This window comes from Chionomys nivalis, chromosome X (assembly GCF_950005125.1).
Source record: "Chionomys nivalis chromosome X, mChiNiv1.1, whole genome shotgun sequence".
In the NCBI taxonomy this organism is placed as follows: domain Eukaryota; kingdom Metazoa; phylum Chordata; class Mammalia; order Rodentia; family Cricetidae; genus Chionomys; species Chionomys nivalis.
The window spans coordinates 124,220,415-124,242,404 of NC_080112.1; the positions used below are offsets into that span (position 1 = coordinate 124,220,415).

The 21,990-nt window shown below is 37.7% G+C and overlaps 1 protein-coding gene across 1 annotated transcript in view; it reads left to right on the plus strand.

The window, feature by feature from the left end:
- Positions 1-21,990, plus strand: part of Hprt1 (hypoxanthine phosphoribosyltransferase 1) — a 36,385-nt gene that overhangs the window by 9,979 nt on the left and 4,416 nt on the right. Inside the window, exons 2-6 of the mRNA XM_057759437.1 lie at positions 1,279-1,385; positions 4,086-4,269; positions 10,546-10,611; positions 15,850-15,867; positions 20,707-20,789. Of these exons, the coding sequence (XP_057615420.1) occupies positions 1,279-1,385; positions 4,086-4,269; positions 10,546-10,611; positions 15,850-15,867; positions 20,707-20,789 (458 nt within the window). The remainder of the gene's footprint in view (positions 1-1,278; positions 1,386-4,085; positions 4,270-10,545; positions 10,612-15,849; positions 15,868-20,706; positions 20,790-21,990) is intronic.

A 21,990-nucleotide genomic window follows, 5' to 3' on the forward strand; every position in this document is an offset into this window, starting at 1 on the left:
GGAGCCTGTCCTGGAACTAGCTCTGTAGACCAGGCTGGTCTCGAACTCACAGAGATCCGCCTGCCTCTGCCTCCCAAGTGCTATGATTAAAGGCGTGCGCCACCACCGCCTGGCTTTAGGATACTTTTTAGGATACAGGGTTTTTTGGCTTGTATACCCTAGCTGGCCTGGAACTTACCATGCTGGCCTCAAACTCAGAAACTTCTATCTCAGCTTCCCAAGTATTGGGTGTGCTGAACAGGTGTGTTCAACAGATTTACCCTGCTTTTATGATTCTGCTGTACTTTTTCTGTACATGTATATAGGTACATGTATATTTATAAAACTGTCATAATAATTTTGCCACCAAGGGTACCATATCATTAATGTTATTAAATATTTTATGTCCTGGGTTCTGGGCATACTAGTAGAATCAATATGATACAACTCAAAATGATTTTGGAGTATCTTCTTTATAATTTATAATTACCTTATTAGTGGATTGTAACCATCACATACTATGGGAGTTTGGATCAGTTGGTGTTTTGGTGATGCCCCTCACCCACTGTAAGATAAGTACTCTTAGGATTTGGATGGTTAACACCAGTTTTCATTTTCTGTATGAGATTTTATTTAACTTATTAGAACATACTGTGTTAAATTAAAAAATGTTTTAGGGTATTGGGGATGTGGCTTAGTCTATAAAGTGCCTGCCATGTCATCTTCATGACCCGAGTTTGGAACCCCAGCACCTGGATATTAGTAGCACATTCTAATAACTTCAGCAACAGGGAGGCAGAGACAGGGGGATCCTTGGGGCTTCTTGACCAGCTAGACTAGCCAATTTGGTTCAACAAGTTCAATGAGACACCCAGTCTCAAAACATAAATGAAGTTTTAGACCCAGTTTCAATCTCTGGACTCCACACACATATGCACATGCATAATATGCCCCCACAAAAGTGTTCAAATATGCTCAAAATGTATCGAGTGGAAACTGCATATACTAGTCTTTATGTTTGAAATATTTTTACCACATTTGTCATACCTCTTTAAATTTTTATCTTTTTCTATTGTGACCTGAAGGAAAATTCTGCCATGTTTTGCTTTTCATTCTTGACCCTCTTTAGCAATAAGACCATGGTTTTGTTAGAGAATTATAGTTTATTACAAAAATATTAACTACCCTTCATACCCTCTCATACCTACATTTCTCTGAACTAAGGCATATTTTCTAAATTTAATTAAATGTGGGTATCTTGTAATGCTCTGATTTAAAACAGCTATCTTTCTTTTTCAGATTAGTGATGATGAACCAGGCTATGACCTAGATTTATTTTGTATACCTAATCATTATGCCAAGGATTTGGAAAAGGTCTTTATTCCTCATGGACTGATTATGGACAGGTTGGTAAGATCTTAATTGAAGTTTTGTGGGTTTTTTTAGGTCTCTCTGTGTGTATATGTATGTGATGTATATGTATAGTGTATGTATTTATGTGAAAGCAAGAGAAGGACAATGGGTGTCGTACTCTGTTGCTCTCTGTCTTCTCTTGAATCAGTCTCTCTCACTGAACCTGGGGCATGCTTATTTGGGTAGCATGCCTTGCTATCAAGACTCAGGGTTTTGCCTGTTTGCCTGTCTCTGTCCCCTAATGCTGAAGTTACAAGCAGGTGCAGCTTAACCTGGTTTTTATATGGGTACTGGCGATCTGAATTTAGGTCCTGATGCTTGCACAAGTGCTCATATTCACTGAGCCACCTCCCTAGCCTAAAATGAAGGTTTTTTTTTTCTTGTAATAATTCTAACTTAGCAACTGTTAAGTAGTTGATACTTGAATATAAGCTAGGCCTACTTATTGATGAACAAAAGTTTTCTATTTAAAAAGATAATTGTTATTTTATTTGTATATGTGAGTGCCTTCATGCATTAATATGCAGGATATGCATTTCAGGAGGCTAGAAAAGTGTGATGGATCTCCTGGAACTGGAGTTACAGACTATTGTGAGCCACTGTGTGGGTTCTGGGAACTGAGCTTAGGCCCTCTGCAAAAACAGCAAGTGCACTTAACTGCTGAACTATCTCTTCAGCCCCAATATTTTCTATTTTTAAAGTTCTTTTCATAAAAAGAAAAACATCAGGAAGTCTTATTAATTACCCAGTTTGAGACATAAATAGTGGGAATCCATAGTGAGTACAGTAAACATTGAAGAGAGGTGGGAAGAGCCTCTAGTCTGTCTGTAAATGAGATTATAATTCTGTTCTGTCAGCTTTCTATACACATTTCCTACCTAGATACTACTAATGCACATATACTGTATCACTGTATGTAAAGTGTATACACACACACATGAGTTACATACTATGATATAGTACTGAATTTTGAACATTTTGATATTGATACATCTCTAGCTATCAAATGTTTTTATCTTTTAAAAATTATTTTATAGTCTCATGTATGTGTAGATGGAAGTTTCTGTCCTTCCCAGTCCTGCAGCCATTCAGTCCCAAAGAAACACATAGAGGCTTATTTTATCTTAATTATAAACTGTTTGGCCTATTAGCTCAGGCTTATTATTAACTAGTTCTTGCAACTTAAATTAGCCCATAATTCTTGTCTAAGTTTAGGCACATGGCTTGGTACCTTTTCTCAATAAGGCATTCTGTCTTACTACTTCTGCATCTGGCTAGTGACTCACTTCTGCCTTTTCTCTTCCCAGAATTCTCCTAGTCTGATTGCCCCACCTATACTTTCTGCCTGGCTACTGGCCAATCAGCATTTTATTAAACTAATATGAATGATAAATCGTTACAGTGTACAAGAGCATTATCCCACAGCATGTGTGTGTGTATGTGTATATAAACTATTTTCTCTTTGAGATAGGGTCTCACTGTTTAGCTCGGTGCGGCTTTAAACTTCTGTATAGACCAGACTCAACTCAGTTGTTCTCCCTGGCAACCTCCCATGTGTGGAGATTAAGGTGTGTGCCACCATGCCCAGCCCTATATGTTATATGAAATGTTTTATTTCTAGGGTCTCAAATAGCTTAGATTGACTTCAGACTCACTTAGTGTAGCTGAGGGTGACCTGAACTTCTGATCCTACTGCTTCAGCTCCTGATATGCCATCATACCCAGTTTGTACAGTTCTGAGAATAGAACTTAGGACCTCCTATGTGTACTAGGCATGGACTCTACCAGCTAAGCTACATTCCCAGTTCCCCCACATTTATTTTAAAGGCAATAATACTCTATCCTATTCATGGATGTATCATAACTGGTTTGACTCTGTACTGTTGGTGAACACTTAAGATCTTCATTATTTTGCACTTAGCAGAGTATGTTAGAGGAAATATCCTATATACGCATTCTGGCACTTGCTCAGCTTTAGGTAAGTAGAAATTTTGGGTCAAGGAAAAGATGTTTATTGAATGTTTTAATACTGTCAAATTAACCTCTAGAAAGTTATATCATTTTATACTTCTAGAGGTATGTGTGTTCATTTTTCCTCACAATATCTTCTAATATTTTATATTAGAGAATACAATTTAACCAAAACTCACCAATCTAGTAAGCTTTGAAAATTATATCTTGTTTTTATTTGTATTTTTTAATTTTATGATAGATATAATAGTATACCTGTTTTTTTTTCTTTTCTTTCCTTTGAGACAGGATCTTATTATGTAGCCCTAAGTAACCTAGTACTTATTCTGCAGTTCAGAATGTCCTTTAACTTATAGCAATCCTTCTGCCTCAGCCTTCAGAGTGCTGGAATTATAGGCATGTATCATCATGCCTAGAATGTACCTGGTTTTTAATTTTGGTTGAGCTGTGTGCGTTGGTATATATCTATAATCTCAGCACAGGGAGGTAGAGACAAGGATTATGAGTTACAGTCCAGCCTGGGCTACATAGAGGGATCCTGTAACACTTCCCCACTTTACCTTTGGCATATGAAAAAAGTTCCCAACTTTATTTTTAAAAAATGTGTTATGAAGCAAGAATTCCCTTCATGGGAACAAAGGTTGTGTCATGCTTAAGAGGTGTTTGTTATAAAATATAAATATTTGGAATCTTCTTTTCAATTCCTTATTTTATTTTTGCAGGACTGAAAGACTGGCTCGAGATGTCATGAAAGAGATGGGAGGCCATCACATTGTGGCCCTCTGTGTGCTGAAGGGGGGCTATAAATTCTTTGCTGACCTGCTGGATTACATTAAAGCACTGAATAGAAATAGTGATGGATCCATTCCTATGACTGTAGACTTTATCAGACTGAAGAGCTATTTTGTAAGTATACTTAATCTATAATTTTAAAAAATATATGGCCATTTTAGTTTTGTCTGTATTTTCTTTGAAGTTCTGCAAACTATACTACATAATCATCTCACTTGGGTATTGTAGAATTACTATTATTTGTTTGTTTATTTTTCTATGCTGGGGATAGAACCCAGGACCTCAGTAAGGACTACAACTGAGCCTCCTCCCAGTCATTTTTTAGAATTTTAGTTTGAGATCCTTTCTCACTAACTTGCTTAGACTGTCCTTGAACTCATTACATAGGCTGGTCTTGAAATTTCAGTCATCTTGCATCAGCTTCTCAAGTAGCTGGGATTACTAGCAGGTGCTGCCACTTCAGGCCATGATTATTGTTGTTATTAATTCATTGATACTTTACATCACAACACAGAATACTAACCACTGTAGTTCATGACCAACATCGAGGTGAATATTGTCTGTTATATAGTCACCCAAGAGGGATATGGACTTACTTTGGACAATTTTTCTACTGCCTTATTTTGACTTGGATTTTGGTTTGATTTGTAATACTGCTTGGGCTAGTCTCAAACTCCGTGGCTCAACAGTCCTTCTGTCTTAGCCTCCCAAGTTCTGGGAGTCCAAGCATGCATCACCACTCTGGCTGTGTTTTGATATTTTTTTTAAAAAAAAAAAACAAAACAAAAAAAAAACCTCTTAAGAATAACTATTGAGTAGAGCTGGAGAGGTGACTCAGCAGTCACAAACACTTGTGGAGAGATCTGGGGTTTAGTTACTAGCAACCAGAAGATGTCTCACAACTATGTAGCTCCAGTTCCAGAGGCTCTGATGTCCTAGCCCCCAGATAAAATAAAAAATAAGTCTTGCTGGGCGGTGGTGGCTCACACTTTTAATCCCAGCACTTGGGAGACAGAGGCAGGCAGATCTCTATGAGTTCGAGGACAGCCTGGTCTACAAGAGTTAGTTCCAGGACAGGCTCAAAAGCTACAGAGAAGCCCTGTCTTGAAAAACAAATAAATAAAAATAAGTAAGTCATAAGAGAATTATGGAACTGGTGAGGTGGCTCATTGTCAAAAGTACTTTTCTTCCAGAGGACCCAGGTTCAATTCCTAGCACTCCCATGGTGGCTCACAGTGGTTTATAATTCCAATCCCAGGGATCTGATGCCCTTTTTTGGTGTCCAAGAGCACCAGGCACTCACATGGTGCACAAACAAACATACAGCCGAAACACCCATACACAATTTTTTTTTTTTAAAAAAAAGAATTGCTCTGAAGACTTGGTGTTTTCCTGACTGTATGTGTTGATAGCAAATAATTTTTCTGGAACTAAATTTCTTTGAGAGGAATCCTAAGTTATTTGAAGCAAAGTCTGATTATTAAGGTTAACAATTTTTCTCAGACAACAGTAACTACTTCTGACCTGGGGCCACTTTACCTTTGTCAGAGTCTGAAATGGTTTAGAATATTTACAGTGTAATGAAACAAAATAAATGTAATCTTTACATGTAAATTCCATCATTTACAATTTTGATTGTATAGTTTATTTCTGTTTTTATTTTTTTCAAGAATCTATGAAGCTCTTGCTGTCCTGGAACTCAGTATGTAGACAAGGCTGGCCTTGAACTCAGAGATCCAACTGCCTCTATCTTCTGAGTGCTGGGATTAAAGATGTGCACTACCATTGGCTGGCTAAAACAGATATTTATTTTTAAAACAAAACTGCAGAAAATTATAGAGGAACTAAGCCATTCCAAATTCTACTTTTAAAAAAGGTTTATTTCTATTTTATATTTATGAGTGTTTTGCCTGAATGTATGTATGTGCACTGTGTAAGTGCTTCATGTCTGTAGGGGCCAGCAGAAGACATCAGATGCCCTGGAAGTGGAGTTCCAGATGTTTGTGAGTCACCATGTGGGTGCTGGGAACTGAACCTGGGTCCTCTGCAAGAATAGTACATACTCTTAACTGTTGAACCATCTCTCCAGCTCCTGTCATCACTTTTTATTTTGAGTATTTTAAAGAGTTTTCTCTATATATACATGTATACACATAATACTATAGTTTACATAATCAGTGTCATTCCAGATGTTATTTAACTACCTAGGTGAGAAAAAACCTGGGGGTTCCAAATATCTATTTCATTAAATGAAAAAGTCCACTAGTTAAAACCACTACATTTTTGTGCTTCTGAGAAAGAAAATACCCCCAGTTATAGTTGTGTGATGCCATGAATTATGTTTTCAGAGGTATTAAATATGAATGTGCATCTTAAAACAGTGAAGTACAGTGTTATATATTTGGTGACATTTTCTGTTTCCACTGCTCTTTATCCTTCAGGAAAATGAAACATTTGATAAGTACACAAATGTGTTTCTTCTATTTTGAGTTTTATTTCAATTTTATACAATTCTACTAAAATAGTTGAAAAAATAATGAGATTTTGGGAGAAAGGGTTGTTAGTAAACAAGTATTGTTTTAAATTTGTAATTTTGAATGTTGGATGAATCCAAGACCTCAAGTATATAAGCAAATTTGTTCTAAAGCTAGAGCTCTTGTTGCTACTTACAGATTTTCAAAAATCATAGGGATGGAAAATTAGGAATGAAACTTCTTTCCTGTCATCCCAATTAAGAGATAGACAAAGTAGGAACAAATGTTAAGGCTGTATTTAGACCCCTTAGATTCTTTGGGAATTAAAACACTTCTTTTTTTTTCCTTTTTTTTTTTTTTTGGTTTTTTGAGACAGTGTTTCTCTGTAGCTTTGGAGCCTGTCCTGGAACTCCCTTTGTAGACCAGGCTGGCCTCGAACTCACAGAGATCTGCCTGCCTCTGTCTCCCAAGTGCTGGGATTAAAGGCGTGCGCCACCACCGCCCGGCAATTAAAACACTTCTATGTGTATGAGTGTTTTGCCTACATATATGTCTGTGCACCACACGTGTGCCTGAAGTCTACAGAGGCCAGAAGAGAGTGTCTGACTTCCTACAATTGGAGTTACAGACATCTGAGAGCTGCTATGTGGGTGCTGTGAATTGAAGCTGGAAGCCGATTTCAGCCACTTCTTCAGCCCCCTCTGAGAAGTTTTTATTACTAACAGTGACACCTGAATAAAGGATACCTTGAGCACTTCTGTTTAATGAAGTGGTAAGAAAGGGGAAAGGAGATAGAGCAGATCTGGAGAGGACTGTCCTTTCATTCATTCCAGTCATGTCTCCATAGAATTTAAAGATGAGGCCTCTCTGAGCGGCTCTAAGTTAAGGGTACAGTGAGTTCCAGACAGAGAGGGAGGTTGCTATAGTTTTTCTAACTCAGGTAATTGATTCATGGATAGCATTTATAAACAATATAGGCACTCACATATAACAACTATTAAATGAACCTTTTTATTAGCCCCATTTAAAAGGGGGCTCTTTTCCTTGAAAAGAAGTTTCAAGAAAACATAAGCTGAAACATGTGGAAATTGAACAATCTTAGAATGTCAGTGTTCTGTGTGCTTTGAAGTTCTGTGCTTTGGACCCTATAATCACAGCTCCAAGGAATTGGTGTTGAGCTGTAATACCACTTTTCTACAGAAGATGTCAGTATTTACCAAAGCTTGTTATTACTATGTAGAACTCAGCATAATTCCCTCTAAATTAGTTTCAGGTTTTGTACAGTTCTTTTTCTTATTGTCATTAATCAGTTCTGTGTGTTTGAAATTCTGGGTTTTAGGCTAGACTAATATGAGAAATAATATGCGAAATTACATTAAAAAGCGAAACATTTAGTTTACAGCGTGTACTAGTAGTACACTTTTATTTTATTCCTCTCTCTCTCTCACGTCCCTTTACATGCTAGACAAACATTCTACCAACTGAGCAATCATTTTTGTTTTTTGCGGTAGAGTTTCCTCTCTGGAATCTTGGTTTTCCTGGAACTCACTCTAGACCAGGCTGGCCTTGAACTCACAGAGATCCACTTGCCTCTCCAGTGCTGGGATTAAAGGTATGCAGCGGCACCACTGACTATCTTTTTTTAAATGTTAATTTGAGATAGCCTGTTGTTAGGTATCCCACAGTGATTTCAAACTCAATCCTGCCTCAGCTTCCATAGAGCTGTGATTACACACACGTGTATATAACCAGTACCTGCCCCAACATACTTTTAAATACAGAATAAATATAGTTTTTGTGTTTTGTTTTTCGAGACAGGGTTTCTCTGTAGTTTTGGAGAGCCTTTCCTGGAACTAGCTCTTGTAGACCAGGCTGGCCTCGAACTCACAGCGATCCACCTGCCTCTGCCTCCTGAGTACTGGGATTAAAGGCGTGCACTACCACTCGGCTTTAAAAATAGTTTTATAGGTAGCATATTGGTCTGCTTCTTGGTATTATTAGTTAGTATTGCTCCATATAAGTATATATTAGATTTTGTGATGATTCTTTTTAATAGCTCCATAATATTATTGTGTATACATTAACTTCATTAATTTAGTTAATTACCTGTTAAAATACATGTTGATTCTTTTTGATGAGTAACAGATATAGTGAGCATGTTCCTTTGCATGATTGTGAATGTTTTTGTGACATTGATTCTTGGAAATGGGTTTCTTAGACCAAAATGGTGTGTATGTTTACAATTTTAATAAGCATTTACTATATTCTTTTCAAAAGATGTTGTATTGGTTTCTGTTATCCAACCAGCAACTTGAGTATTTGTTTCCACTCAATGTGTTACTGGGCTTAAGTTCTGTAAATGTGGACAGATGGGTGAACACTAGAATCACATTTTTCAATAAGTTCCCGGTTTTTGTTTTTGTTTGTTTGAGATAGGGTTTCTCTGTGTAACAGTCCTGGTTATCCTACAACTTGCTCTGTAGGCCAGGCTGTCCTCAAACTCATAGAGATCTGCTTGCCTCTGCCTTCCAAGTGCTGGGATTAAAGGCGTGCACCACTACCTCTGGGCTCTGCATTTGTCTTTATGTGTATGTGTGAATGCCAGTGTATGTATTTGTGCCCTATGTGCATGCCTGATGCTTTTGAGGCTAGAAGTGGGGATCAGATCACCTGAAACTGGAGTAATAGGCAATTGTGAGCTGCCATGTAGGGTCTGGGAACTGAACCCAGGTCCATTGCAAGATCAGCAAGTGTTTTTAACTGATGAGCAATCTCTTCAGTCCCATCTGGTGGGTTCTTATTTTGAAGTGTAATATGCATAAGGAAGATTCTTCATAGAACTTTTCAGTTGAAGTTCATAACTAGTTTTTTGCTCTTCCTAAGAATGCAAGGAAAAATATCTTCCTACATTTTCTTCCAATCCACTTATAGTTTTATTTTTTACATTTAGATTTTAATCCATCTGGAATTTATTTTTATGTATGGCATGAGGTAGGGATCATGCTTTATTTTTTCTCAAATGGATAAGTAATTGATCAAACACCATTTGTTGAATAATTCATCTTTTAATTACTGACTCAAAATACCATCTTTGTCATATACTAAATTGTCATATGTTTTTGGGTCTGTTTCTGGATTTTACTTGGTTCCTTTAACTTTTTGTCAACCACTGTGTTGGTTGACACAAGGTAATCGCTGTAGCTTTATAGTACTCATTACTGTCCCAGTAGAACAAGGCCAGGCTCTTTTATTCATCTGTTTTCATTCAGTTTTTTGTCTTGATTCCAGCACATCCAAATTATAGTTATTCTCACCAGCTATAGTGAGTGTTAAGTGCTCTCCTTTGAACCCCCTATAAGGGTTTCTGCTAATTTCTATGAGAGCAGAAAGTGAGAACCTAAGAAGTATATTACAACAGACTAGTTTATACCTGGTTTCTCAGTTCTGAAGATGACTTGAATATGGGCTGGACTTTTAGGGGGTACCCTCAGGGTTGGATGTGACCCAGACCAACTCCTTCCTTGTGTGACTCACAGGAATGTTAGAGGACCAGAAGCAGACACCTGCCATGCTAATAAAATGTCCTTTGTGACTTGAGAAGTGCCTGATTGATGATGAGTAGCTATAATATCCCACTCAGAAATGCATGTACTCTATTTTTAGGACTCTTCAGAACATCAAAAATCAGTAATGGTCAATTAGGATTTTTAATTTTTACTAATCTATATGTGCAATTTACATAGTCACTCATTTCTAGAAACTTAATTCTTATAATTCATTTAATTTAGAATTCCATAATGTTGTGGCCACTAGATAGCTAACTTCTTAAATCTTGTAGTTTAAATAAGATAATTTGAGAAGTTTGTATGTACACAAGAATATGCCTAAAAATGATTCAGATTTTTTTTTAATTTAGAATGATCAGTCAACAGGTGACATAAAAGTTATTGGTGGAGATGATCTCTCAACTTTAACTGGAAAGGTATGTATCTTGAAGGGGGAAGGGAAGAATCTTTTTTTATACCAAGAATCAATTAATAACTGTACTGTCAATCACACACTCAGAGGTACTTTATTAGTATAAGATAAGCAAGTGTTGCTTAACTCTTGGAAAGTACCTTGTGTAGCTTAATATTTTATCCCCTGGACTGTATAGCCAAATGATTGCAGAATCTTACATTAATCCCAAAAGTCCATATTGCTAATTTTTTCTGTAATACTTCTTTGGAAATCTAATTTGGGATCCTTCAGAAAATACATATAGGGAGAAAGAGAAAGGCAATCTTCTTTGTTTTTTTTTGTTTGTTTGTTTTTTTGTTTTGTTTTTTTTTTTTTGAGACAGGGAATAAAGGTGTGTGCCACCACCGCCCGGTGGAGTTTTTGTTGTTGTTTTTTAAGACAGGGTTTCTCTGTAGCTTTGGAGCCTGCCCTAGAACTCACTCTGTAGACCAGGCTGGCCTTGAACTCACAGAGATCCCCTGTCTCTGCCTCCTGAGTGCTGGGATTAAAGGCTTGCACCACCATTGCCTGACCAAAAGGCAGTCTTTAAAAAAATATTCACAGGGGCTGGAGAGATGGCTCAGAGGTTAAGAGCATTGCCTGCTCTTCCAAAGGTCCTGAGTTCAATTCCCAGTAACCACATGGTGGCTCATAGCCATCTGTAATGGGGTCTGGTGTCCTCTTCTGGCCGGCAGGCATACACATAGACAGAATATTGCATACATAATAAATAAACAAACAAACAAACAAACAAACAAACAAATAAATAAATATTTTAAAAAATATTCACATGTAGTTTTATTTTTAAGGTGTGTGTGTAGTGTCTGCCAGTGTGCAAGCCTGTACGTGCACACAGAAACCAGAAGAAGGTGTTAGATTTGTCAGAGCTGTAATTACAGGCATTTTCAGGATACCCTGCTTGTTACATGGGTGCTGGGATCTTAGCTCCAGTTCTTATGATTGTGCGTCAAGTACTCTTCACATTCTTAACCACTTAACTATTCCTCTAGCCCCCACTTATATCTTTAAAGGAAATAAAATCAGTAATGTATGGTGTCTGAAAGTGTGAGTTGTGGAATCTGATAGTGTTGATCAAAAACCTGTCTTGGGCCGGGCGGTGGTGGCGCACGCCTTTAATCCCAGCACTTGGGAGGCAGAGGCAGGCGGATCTCTGTGAGTTCGAGACCAGCCTGGTCTACAAGAGCTAGTGCCAGGACAGGCTCCAAAACCACAGAGAAACCCTGTCTCGAAAAACCAAAAAAAAAAAAAAAAAAAAAAACAAAAAACCTGTCTTGGTATTTCCTAACTCTGTGACCTTGGGGAGGTTGTTTAACCCTATGTGCCTCAGAAGCAGGTAGAGCTAAAATGTTAGTGGTAGCTATCTCAGAGTTAAAAGGATTAAGTAATATAATATTATTAGAGCTATTACAGCAGTTTCTGGTAAATAAATATTTTAACATTGGTTTATTTCTATGAATGTGTGGAGGTCAGAGGACAACTTATAGGAGTCAGTTCTCTGCTTTCAGCATGTAGGTTCAGGGAATTGTGTTCACATTATGAGACAGACTTGGCACCAAGTGCCTTTTGTTTTTTTGAGACAGTCTCACTTTGTAGCCCATACCATCCTGACATCTCACATGTAAGCCATGCTGGTCTTGAACTCATGGTGATTCTCCTGCCTCAGCCTCCCAAGGGCTGGGATTGCAAGCATGAGCCACTGTACTGGATTAAATATGTTTTCTAAACTGCTAGTTATTGTTTACTTTCAGACACCATGCCATGTATAAATGTATTACTTTAGTAAATTTCACAGTAATCTGGTGAGTGAAGTTATTCCCAGTCTGCAGATCAGGAAATTAATCAATAGAGTTACAGTTTGAAAAGTTACTTGGGATTACGAGATGAAAACTGTCTCACAATCTCAGAGTCACACAACAAGGAAGTAGAAGAGCTTGAATGCAGACACCAAAGCTCTTCCTTTAGCTCTTAGATTTTAGTACTCTCTGTTTACTTCACTGAAAATCTGTAGGGGAACTTTAACATAAAACACTTGTGAAATTCTATAGTCCTGTCCTGTATTGGGGTCATGCCAAACTAATTCTGCCATCAGTGGTGTTTGGAAACTTCAGAGGAGAAGTTGTAATCTGTTGATTCTTTTTCTATCCTGTCCATTTGGTGTACAACTTGCAGACCTCCTCCCGTTTCATCGTGCTTTGTCCATATTTAGAAGCCATTCGAAACCTGCACTTCTGTAATCAGTTTTCAGTGCTGGAAGGGGCCTAGCCTTCAAGGCCTGTGTGATTTAGTTTGACCTTGTCTTTTTCACCTAATGGCTCTGCCCCACTACAGAGCTCCATGATCTTAAACAGATATTTGCTTCTAAAATAACTTTTTATGACAGCCACAGTAGATTCTGTTTATTGTAGAAAAGAAAATCAAGGAATAAAAATTAAGCGGAGTTAAATCTTGGTGATGAGATTATGGGTTTATTTGAAATTTTTTCTTTTACAGAAATTTATGTGTGTGCAAGTACAGATATATGTAAATAGTTTCACATTAATTTATAGTTAAGGATATTTGCCTTAGATCCAAAATCTACCTTTATTCTAATCATTCCTCTTGTGCTTGTCTTTGTTGACTACTTTAGGTAAGTTGTTTGACTCCTGAGCATCATTGTTTTCATTATTAAGTAGACATGTAGCAACTTGACATAAAATAAACTCTCAGTGGTAGCAATTCTCAGTTTCTGTATTGGCGCAATAATCTAGAATTGTATTGATTGGACAAATTTTTGATCTTTCTAGACTTTGTTGATTTGTATAAGCTGTCTTATGTTAAAATCTATAGTTAGGGTCCAGCAAGATGTCTTGGTGCAGGAAGACACTTGCCACTTAGCCTGATGACCTGGGTTAAATAGCTCTGACCTCCACATTCAAGCTGTTACAACTTCCCTAATGAAGCATAAAATAAATGTAAAGAATTAAAATATGTACTTACGACTCAACCACGGGTATTTAGTATTAGACACAAGATTAGAATTCAGTAATTCAGTCTCTGTCCCAGAAGCCCATGCTGTTTACCAGTCTATAATTCTATAATACTGCAGCAGCTATCACTGCTGCTGCTAACCACTTATTGATGGGACTGGTATCTTTCAAATGTTCAAGGTAGGGAACTAGGGAAGCAATTTCTGACTCATGAGTTAACTGTATATTCAGTTTTGCTAAAGATTTGTATCTTATGTTTATTATTTCATGTAATCCTCATAGTTGGCCTGTAAGAGAGTCATCATACCCTTTCCATATAGAAGGATGTTGATGTTTAGTCACTATTAGGTGACAGAACCACAATTTGAATAAATCAATGTAATTCATTTGCTCTGTACTCTGTGCCTCTAGATTACCCCAAATTTTTAATGTCTGTTTTATTTTCTATGCATATCCCGATTTTTACTTTAAAGTGACCTTTTTGTTGTCTATAGAATAGGTTGCAGTTGTGAATTGCTTTCCCGAAGTTCTGGGTTAACCTTGCTTGATTCTATTCTTAGACTCATGCAGGACTGTGAGATACTGCCTTCTATGATAAACTACTTTGAAACATGGACATATTAGAAGTTTTTCTTGGTTACAATTTACTTTTAATACATAAGCTATGATTCTCCAAACTTTGATTTTCCTACCCAGTCACAAAACAGTTTTTCAAGGATTTACCCACAGCATATGTATTTGTAAATTATGTATGAGTTTAGGTAGTAATTTATGTTGTAAAGTACTTAACACTGTAGGTTAAATAAGATGAAGTATGTCTGTAGTTACTTTTCTATTGCTTGGAAGACCCACCATGACCAAGGCAACTTATAAAAGAAAACATTTAATTGGGAGCATGGTTACAGTTTCAGAGGGTGTGTCTATGAGCATCCTGGGCGTGGGGTGGGAACATGGTGACATGCTGACAGCATAACACTGGAGCAATAACTGAGAGCTTGTATTTTATCTGCAAATTGGATGCAGAGAATACTAAAGACGGACTGGCATGGACTTTTGAAACATCAGGACCCACTCCCAGTGACATATACCCGCCAACAAGGCCACACTGATTAATCTTTCCCAAAGCAGTTCCAGCAGCTAGGGACGAAACATTCAAAAGTAAGCGCCTATGTGGGGCATTCTCATTCAAACCACCACAAGGTGAAAAGGTCAAATTTTCATGAAACCCAGTAGATGCTATCTATATATTCTACCTTGATAACCACTGGCTTAGAATAATATAGAGGACATTAAAATTCTAATGTTATGGTTGTTTGACAGAGTGCATTGAGTGCTATAGATGAACAGTATAGAATAAATCTGTGCAGTGAATATTGTAGGCATGTGAAATGCTGCCTTGTTCTTTCAACTAGCATAAACACAGAAAGTGGCGTGAGTGAGGACCCAGTAGACTAACATTCAGTAGACTAAAACAGGAATGTTGCTGCCAGTTTGAGGCCAGAGTTGGCTACATAATGAGTTCTAGGCCAGCCTGGGCTACAGAATAAAAGGAAAGAATAACATAACTATGTTTTTATTATGAGGTCTATATAAATTCTAAGTAAACTGAAAATACATTAATATGCTGATTTAAAACAATGTAGCTATTCAAATAAATCTTAGCATAGTGTAAGAAACACAGTTTGAGGCCAGAGTTGACTACATAATTAGTTCTAGGCCCATTGGAATGGGTTTAGGGGTTTATGTTGGTATTTTTCCTTAGTGTAGTCCCTCAGATATGTGTGCAACCATTCTAGTTTTAGCTTGATGTGAAAATAAAATGCTAATTGCATTTTCAGTTATGTTAAATACCTGATTTTGGGAGGCATTTGTACAGATTGCAGTTCTTGGAATATTAGAGTCAAGATACATAAAAGGCCAGCTGGTTCAGGTTTCTCAGTTTACATGTGGGACACTGAGATCCAGAGAAATTTCACAAGTTGTCAAAGATCTTTTGTTAAGGATTAAAAGCTTTTTTTATATAAAAAATGAACATATGGGTCAAATAATTCTTTATGAAAGATTTAATATTAAGGACATCTAAGTTCTAGCACACTTGTTTCAAGTAGGATTCAGTATAATCAAACAATTATAAACAAGAGTTTGGGTAATTTCTTAGAGTTTGTTATATGATTTCACTGATAATTGGAAAATATATCTTCATATACTAACTTTCATTTCTCTTTTTCTTCTAGAATGTCTTGATTGTTGAAGTAAGTTCTGCATTTACTTTTAATATACTGTTTAAAATTTTCTAAATTAGCATGTATTATAATAAAGGTAAGCCAGGGATAAAAATCTTTTTGTTTTAATGGAGGACTTGTGTTTTCTTTTCTTGTTGTTGTTGTTTTTTTTTTTTTTTTTTGGATTTTTCAAGACAGGGTTTTTTCATAGCTTTTGGTTCCTGTCCTGGAACTAGCTCTTGTAGACCAGGCTGGCCTCGAACTCACAGAGATCCGCCTGTCTCTGCCTCCTGAGTGCTGGGATTAAAGGCGTGCGCCACCACCGCCCGGCTGGGACTTGTGTTTTCTAAAGACAAAGAGAAGTCATGTACAGTATGACATGCCTGGAATCGCACATACTCTGGAGGCTCTTGAATTCTGCTTAGGTTAGCCTGGGTTACATAATAAGTTTGAAACCAGAGAGTCCTTGTTTTTAAAAACAGCAAAATAACAACAAAAGCACAAACAAAAAGGATAAGTGATGTTATTTGCTACTCATGAAAAAGTTACACACTTTCTATTGGTTTTGATTTTTTTCTTTTAAAAGTAGCTATAACTATATAGAGGGGTATGTGTATATATGTGATTTACTATCCTACATATTATTTTATGAAACATAAGATTCTTATTTCATCTTAAATAATATGAGTATCAAATATTCTTATAAAATATTTATAGTTCATGTGTTATTTTCTGTTTGCTATTATGTCCTTGAGTATTTTGTATATAGTATCAGTAAAGTTTATCCAGTGCTCACTTTGCCAGTTAACTACTGTAAATGATGTAGAAACAAGCACAGGAAGGGTAAACAGATTGCCAAGTTACCAGGCAGTGAGTGAAGACTCAAACCATCACTTTCTGAAACCCATTGCTTTTCAGTGTGTTCCCTAAAAACCAAAAGCATCAGCCAAAAACATACTGATGAAAACCAGCGAGCTTTTCTTGAGAAAACCTTGAGCTGATTCTGATGTATGCTAAGCTTTAAGAACCATCGTTTTACTCAGCAGTCACTTTCTTATTAAGACCTTCTTTGCCTATCCTACATAAAATCTTACATTTCCATGTCAGCTTCCTATCCCTTTCAAAACTTTTTTTTTTTTTTTTTTTTTTTTTTGGTTTTTCGAGACAGGGTTTCTCTGTGGTTTTGGAGCCTGTCCTGGAACTAGCTCTTGTAGACCAGGCTGGTCTCGAACTCACAGAGATCCGCCTGCCTCTGCCTCCAAAGTGCTGGGATTAAAGGCGTGCGCCACCACCGCCCGGCCCTTTCAAAACTTTTTTACTTATCATTGTCTAACAGCCTACACACATACCCCTTTATTTTTTGTGGCCTCCCTATTTCATATCTGTCTGCCTTACTGAACTCTGTATACCTGTTGGTGATCATCCTTTTACCTTGACGCTAATTCTCAATTCTTCAGTAAACATTTTAATAGGTTTTCCCATGTGGTTTCAGAATACATAACCAACCTTGTTTCCATTATTTTTCATTTTCTTTATACTTTCTACATTTTCCAGAACATTTTTCTATAATTTTTCTGCCCCTAGTTGCTTATTCATTTTTGTAAACTCTTTGTTTCTTTCTACTTTTTGTAATACTTATTTTTGTGCATGTGTTTTGTATGTCTTGAGTGTATATGCATGTATGTGCAAGTATGCATGCCTGTGCACAGATACAGAGACCAGAGAGGATGTGTGCCCTTTCTGTTGCACTGTCTATTCATTTGAGACAGGGTCTCTCTCTGAATCTGGGGCTCGCATTTTCTTACATATGCTAGAAGCCAGAAAACTCCAGCAATCCTCCCACCTCTTGCCTTCTCAGACCTGGGTTGCATCTGGGAGCAAGATGCCTGGTTTTTATGTGAGTACTGAGATCCAAACTCCAGTCCTCATGATTACACAGCTAGTATACTTAACCACTGAACCACCTCTCCAGCATGTATTTTGTTTTTTAACAAAGGAAATTTTATTTCTTTGTTTTTACGTGTGGTGCTAGGAATCAAACCCAGAGGATGCTAAGCAAATGTTCTACCACTAGGCTTCACCCTCAGTTCTTTGTTTTGTTTTTTGTTTGTTTGAAAAAGAGGTAGCTAAATAGCCCAGGCTAGACTCTTAACTCCTATCTGCCTGCCTGCACCTCCCAAGTCAGGTGCTGGGATTATAGGCATCTACCATCATCTTCATCCCTTCCCTCCCTCTCTTTCCCTTATTCCATCTCTGCTCCCTCCTTCCCTCTATCCTTCCTTCATCTTTCCTTCTTTCCTTCAGCAGGATCTTGTACAGTTCAAGATGGCTTTTTTTCTTTTATGACACTAGGTCTTAGTGTAGCCTCATCTGGACTGGGTCTCACAGCGTGGACCAGGATGACCGGCCTCTGCCATCTAAATGCTACAGTTGTGTGCCACCATACTTGGCCTCCAAGCTGGCTTTTAACCCATTGTGCAACCTGTGCTGACTTTGGACTCATGCTGCTCAGATGATAGAATTACAGGTGTATACTACCATTGTTCAATTAGTATTTCTTTTCTAAATTTTTTCTCTTATTTAGTTCTTTGAGAATTTAGTGCAGTGCATTTTGATTATGTTCACTCCCTCTTCCCACTCCTCCCAGATGTCCTCCCTTCCCTATCTACCCAACTTTTTGTGTCTTTTTAAAAAATCCAACAGTACAGTTAGTGCTGCTCTTGGATGTGTGGCCTTCACCAGAGAGTGGTCAACCCACCAGGAGCCATGTCCTTAAAGAAAACTGACTCTCCTCTCACAGCAGCTATCAGTTGCTAATAGTTCTTTCACTGAAGGCAAGACATGATGCCCACCTCCTCTCTCCACACTGTGATTTTGTCTGGCCTGACCCTGCACAGGTTTTGTATATGCTTTCTCAACTGTGATAAGTACAACTAATTGCTATACTGTGTCAGAAAACATTGTTTCCTTGTACTTATCCACCACTTTTGGCTTTTCTTTAATGAAAAATGTTTGTTGCCACGCGGTGGTGGTACATACCTTTAATTCCCAGCACTTAGGAGACAGAGGCAGATGGATTTCTGTGAGTTCGAGGCCTGCTTGGTCTATTAGAGCTAGTTCCAGGACAGCTGGGGCTGTTACACAGAGAAACCCTGTCTCGAAAAACCAAAACCAAGAAAATAAAAACAAAACAACAGCAAAAGTTTGTTGCCAAGTGGTAATGGCACAAGTCTTTAATCCCAGCACTTGGAAGGCAGAGGCAGGCAGGCGGATCTCCATGAGTTCAAGGCCAGCCTGGACTACAAATTGAGTTCCAAGGCAGAGAAACCTACACAGAATACCCTTATCTTGAAAAAAAAGTTTGCATGGGTGAATGTGCCACATTATGCTCATGGAGGTCAGAAGACAACTGTGTTTAATAGGTTCTCTCCTTCTACCTTTTACGTGGAAACTGGGGGTTGAATTTAGGTCACTAGACTTACATGGCAAATGACTTTCCCCACCAAGCCATCTTAGTGGCCCTTACTTATTTTTTTAAGTAACGCTATAAAAACATCTTCATTTCCCTACAGAGGAAATCAGTCCCCTTAGCCTTCATTTCTTATTTCTTCCTTTACCATCTCCACTTTCTAAGATTTGTCTATTGAGGACTTAACATATAAATGGAATTACATAGTAATTGCACTTTATGTCTGGCTTCTTTCACTTATTTTCTTATTTTTTTAAGGTAGGGTCTCACTATGTAGCCCTGGCTGTCCTGAAACTAGCTATGTAGACCAAGCTGGTTTTGAACCATAGCAGGTGTGTACACACACACTGCACAAATAAAAATATACTCAGGATTATATAGTTCCATAAGTTTCTTGTGTGAATGTCCAAATGAGGGACAGTTTTCTCCCTGACTAATGGCCAATGATGGCTCTCATCTACAAGTTCATCCCTCATGTTCTACTACATAGACTTCTCCTAGCATGACAGCTCACTTCTTCGAAATCAGCAGGAGAATTCTCTTTTTGGCCTGCTGAAATTATTCTATATCTTGTTACATTCATGGATCCCGATCACCTCTAAGAGGGAAAAGTTCTTCCAGTGTGTACTCCAGGGGGCAGTAATTTTGGTGCCCATCAATATTCTGCCCGCCATACCATAGAATATTCATTTTCGCAAGTCTCTAACCCTGATATTTCTTGTGGTTCACATTGCTTTATGGATTTTTATTTGTTTTCTGATACTGTTTTTTTTAATAGTACTCAAGATCTGTGGCTCTGCAGATCTTAAACAGGTGTTTTACCCCTGATAAAGTCATTTTATATAGTAAAACTTAGTAATTTGGATGCCTTAAAACATAATACAAAACACCTTTTCTCCCAGTATCAGAATTTTGGATGAAAGAGTCCCTATCTTGAAATTACAAAGAAAAAAATTCAATATACTTTTACAGAATTATACATGGTGGTTTATGCCTGTCATCCTTGCTATCAGGAGTCTAAAGCAGGAGGATCTTGAGTTTAAGGCCACCAACATGAGCCATATAGCTAGACTAGACCCTGTGTGAAAAACAACAGAAATATTTGTGTATGTGTGCTGTGTAACTATTTTAAGTCATTGTTTTTTACCTTGCTACACCTGTGCAATCTAGTTCTCGGACTAACATTCCCACTACGTGCTGCGAGCCAGATGGGTTACAACTTCCAAACTATCTCTGTGTGTGAATTGTTAGGTTTTTTTTTGTATGTGCTGAAAAAATGATGCCATTGTGCCATGGAATAACAGAACATTGGAGCTCTAATATTTTGTGTTTGTATAATGACTGATTTTAAAATTGTGCTGGTTTTATTTATCATTAATTGTCTCTTTTCTTTTTGAAAGGATATAATTGACACTGGTAAAACAATGCAGACTTTGCTTTCCTTGGTCAAGCAGTACAACCCCAAAATGGTTAAGGTCGCAAGGTATGTATGACATTTTAAAGTAGAATGTTTTCTTCATTTAGAGCACTAAGTAGTTGCTTCTTTGTAAGGAGAAATGCTTTCAGCTCTCATTTTATTATTAAAAAGTAATGTGATCTTAAAACTTAGATAGCATCCTTTGTAATTTTATTGTGTGTTAATAAAGCCCTTCATTAGCCGGGCGATGGTGGCGCATGCCTTTAATCCCAGCACTCGGGAGGCAGAGGCAGGTGGATCTCTGTGAGTTCGAGACCAGCCTGGTCTACAAGAGCTAGTTCCAGGACAGGCTCCAAAACCACAGAGAAACCCTGTCTCGAAAAACCCAAAAAAAAAAAAAAAAAAAGGAAAAAAAGCCCTTCATTATAGTCAAGGCCTTGGATTCAGAACCACCACACACCACAGACACTAAGCTCCCTAGATATTCAAGTCCTTCATGAGAAAAATGTCAGGACTGGTGAGATGGCTCAGTGGGTGAAGTCAACTACTACCAAGTCTGATAACCTGAGTTCAAACCATAGGACCCACATGGTGAAAGGAGAGAACTGACTCCTAAAACTTTCCCTCTGACATCCATGTGTATACCACGACACATGACCCCAACCCACATACAAATAAGTAAATGTAATTTAATTTTTGAATGTCAAGAGTGTGTGCACAGAACCTATGCATATTTTCCCATATACTTTAATACATGTTACAGTGTTAATGTCATATAAATAATTATGCTGAATCATGTAGGGAAATATTTATGTTTTTAGTATAGTTAGAGAGTATGTGTGTTATGTGCAGTATATAGGTGAGTACACACATGCACATATGTAAAGTCCAGAGCAGGACTGGATATCTTCCTCTGTTGCCTGAGACAGGGTCTCTAGCTGAGCTGTAAGTTCAAAGTTTAGCAATGCAGGTTGTTCGGTGGGTGAGCTTTTGAATCTATCTCTAACTTCACAGCTCTGGGGTCACAAGCACATACAGCCATGGCCAGCTTTTCAGGTGAATACTAAAGAGGCAAACTCGGGTGCCTGTGGCTTGCAGACCAACTTGATACACAGTTTTTAGATACAGAACTCTCACACATATGTAGAGTCAAGTAACAATTGGTTTGCAGCATGTTATTTATGTCAAACTTGTGCTGAGTAGCATGAGAGGATCTAGAGTCACCTTGTGAAATGGAAACCACTGATACCAAAGGTGATACCCACAA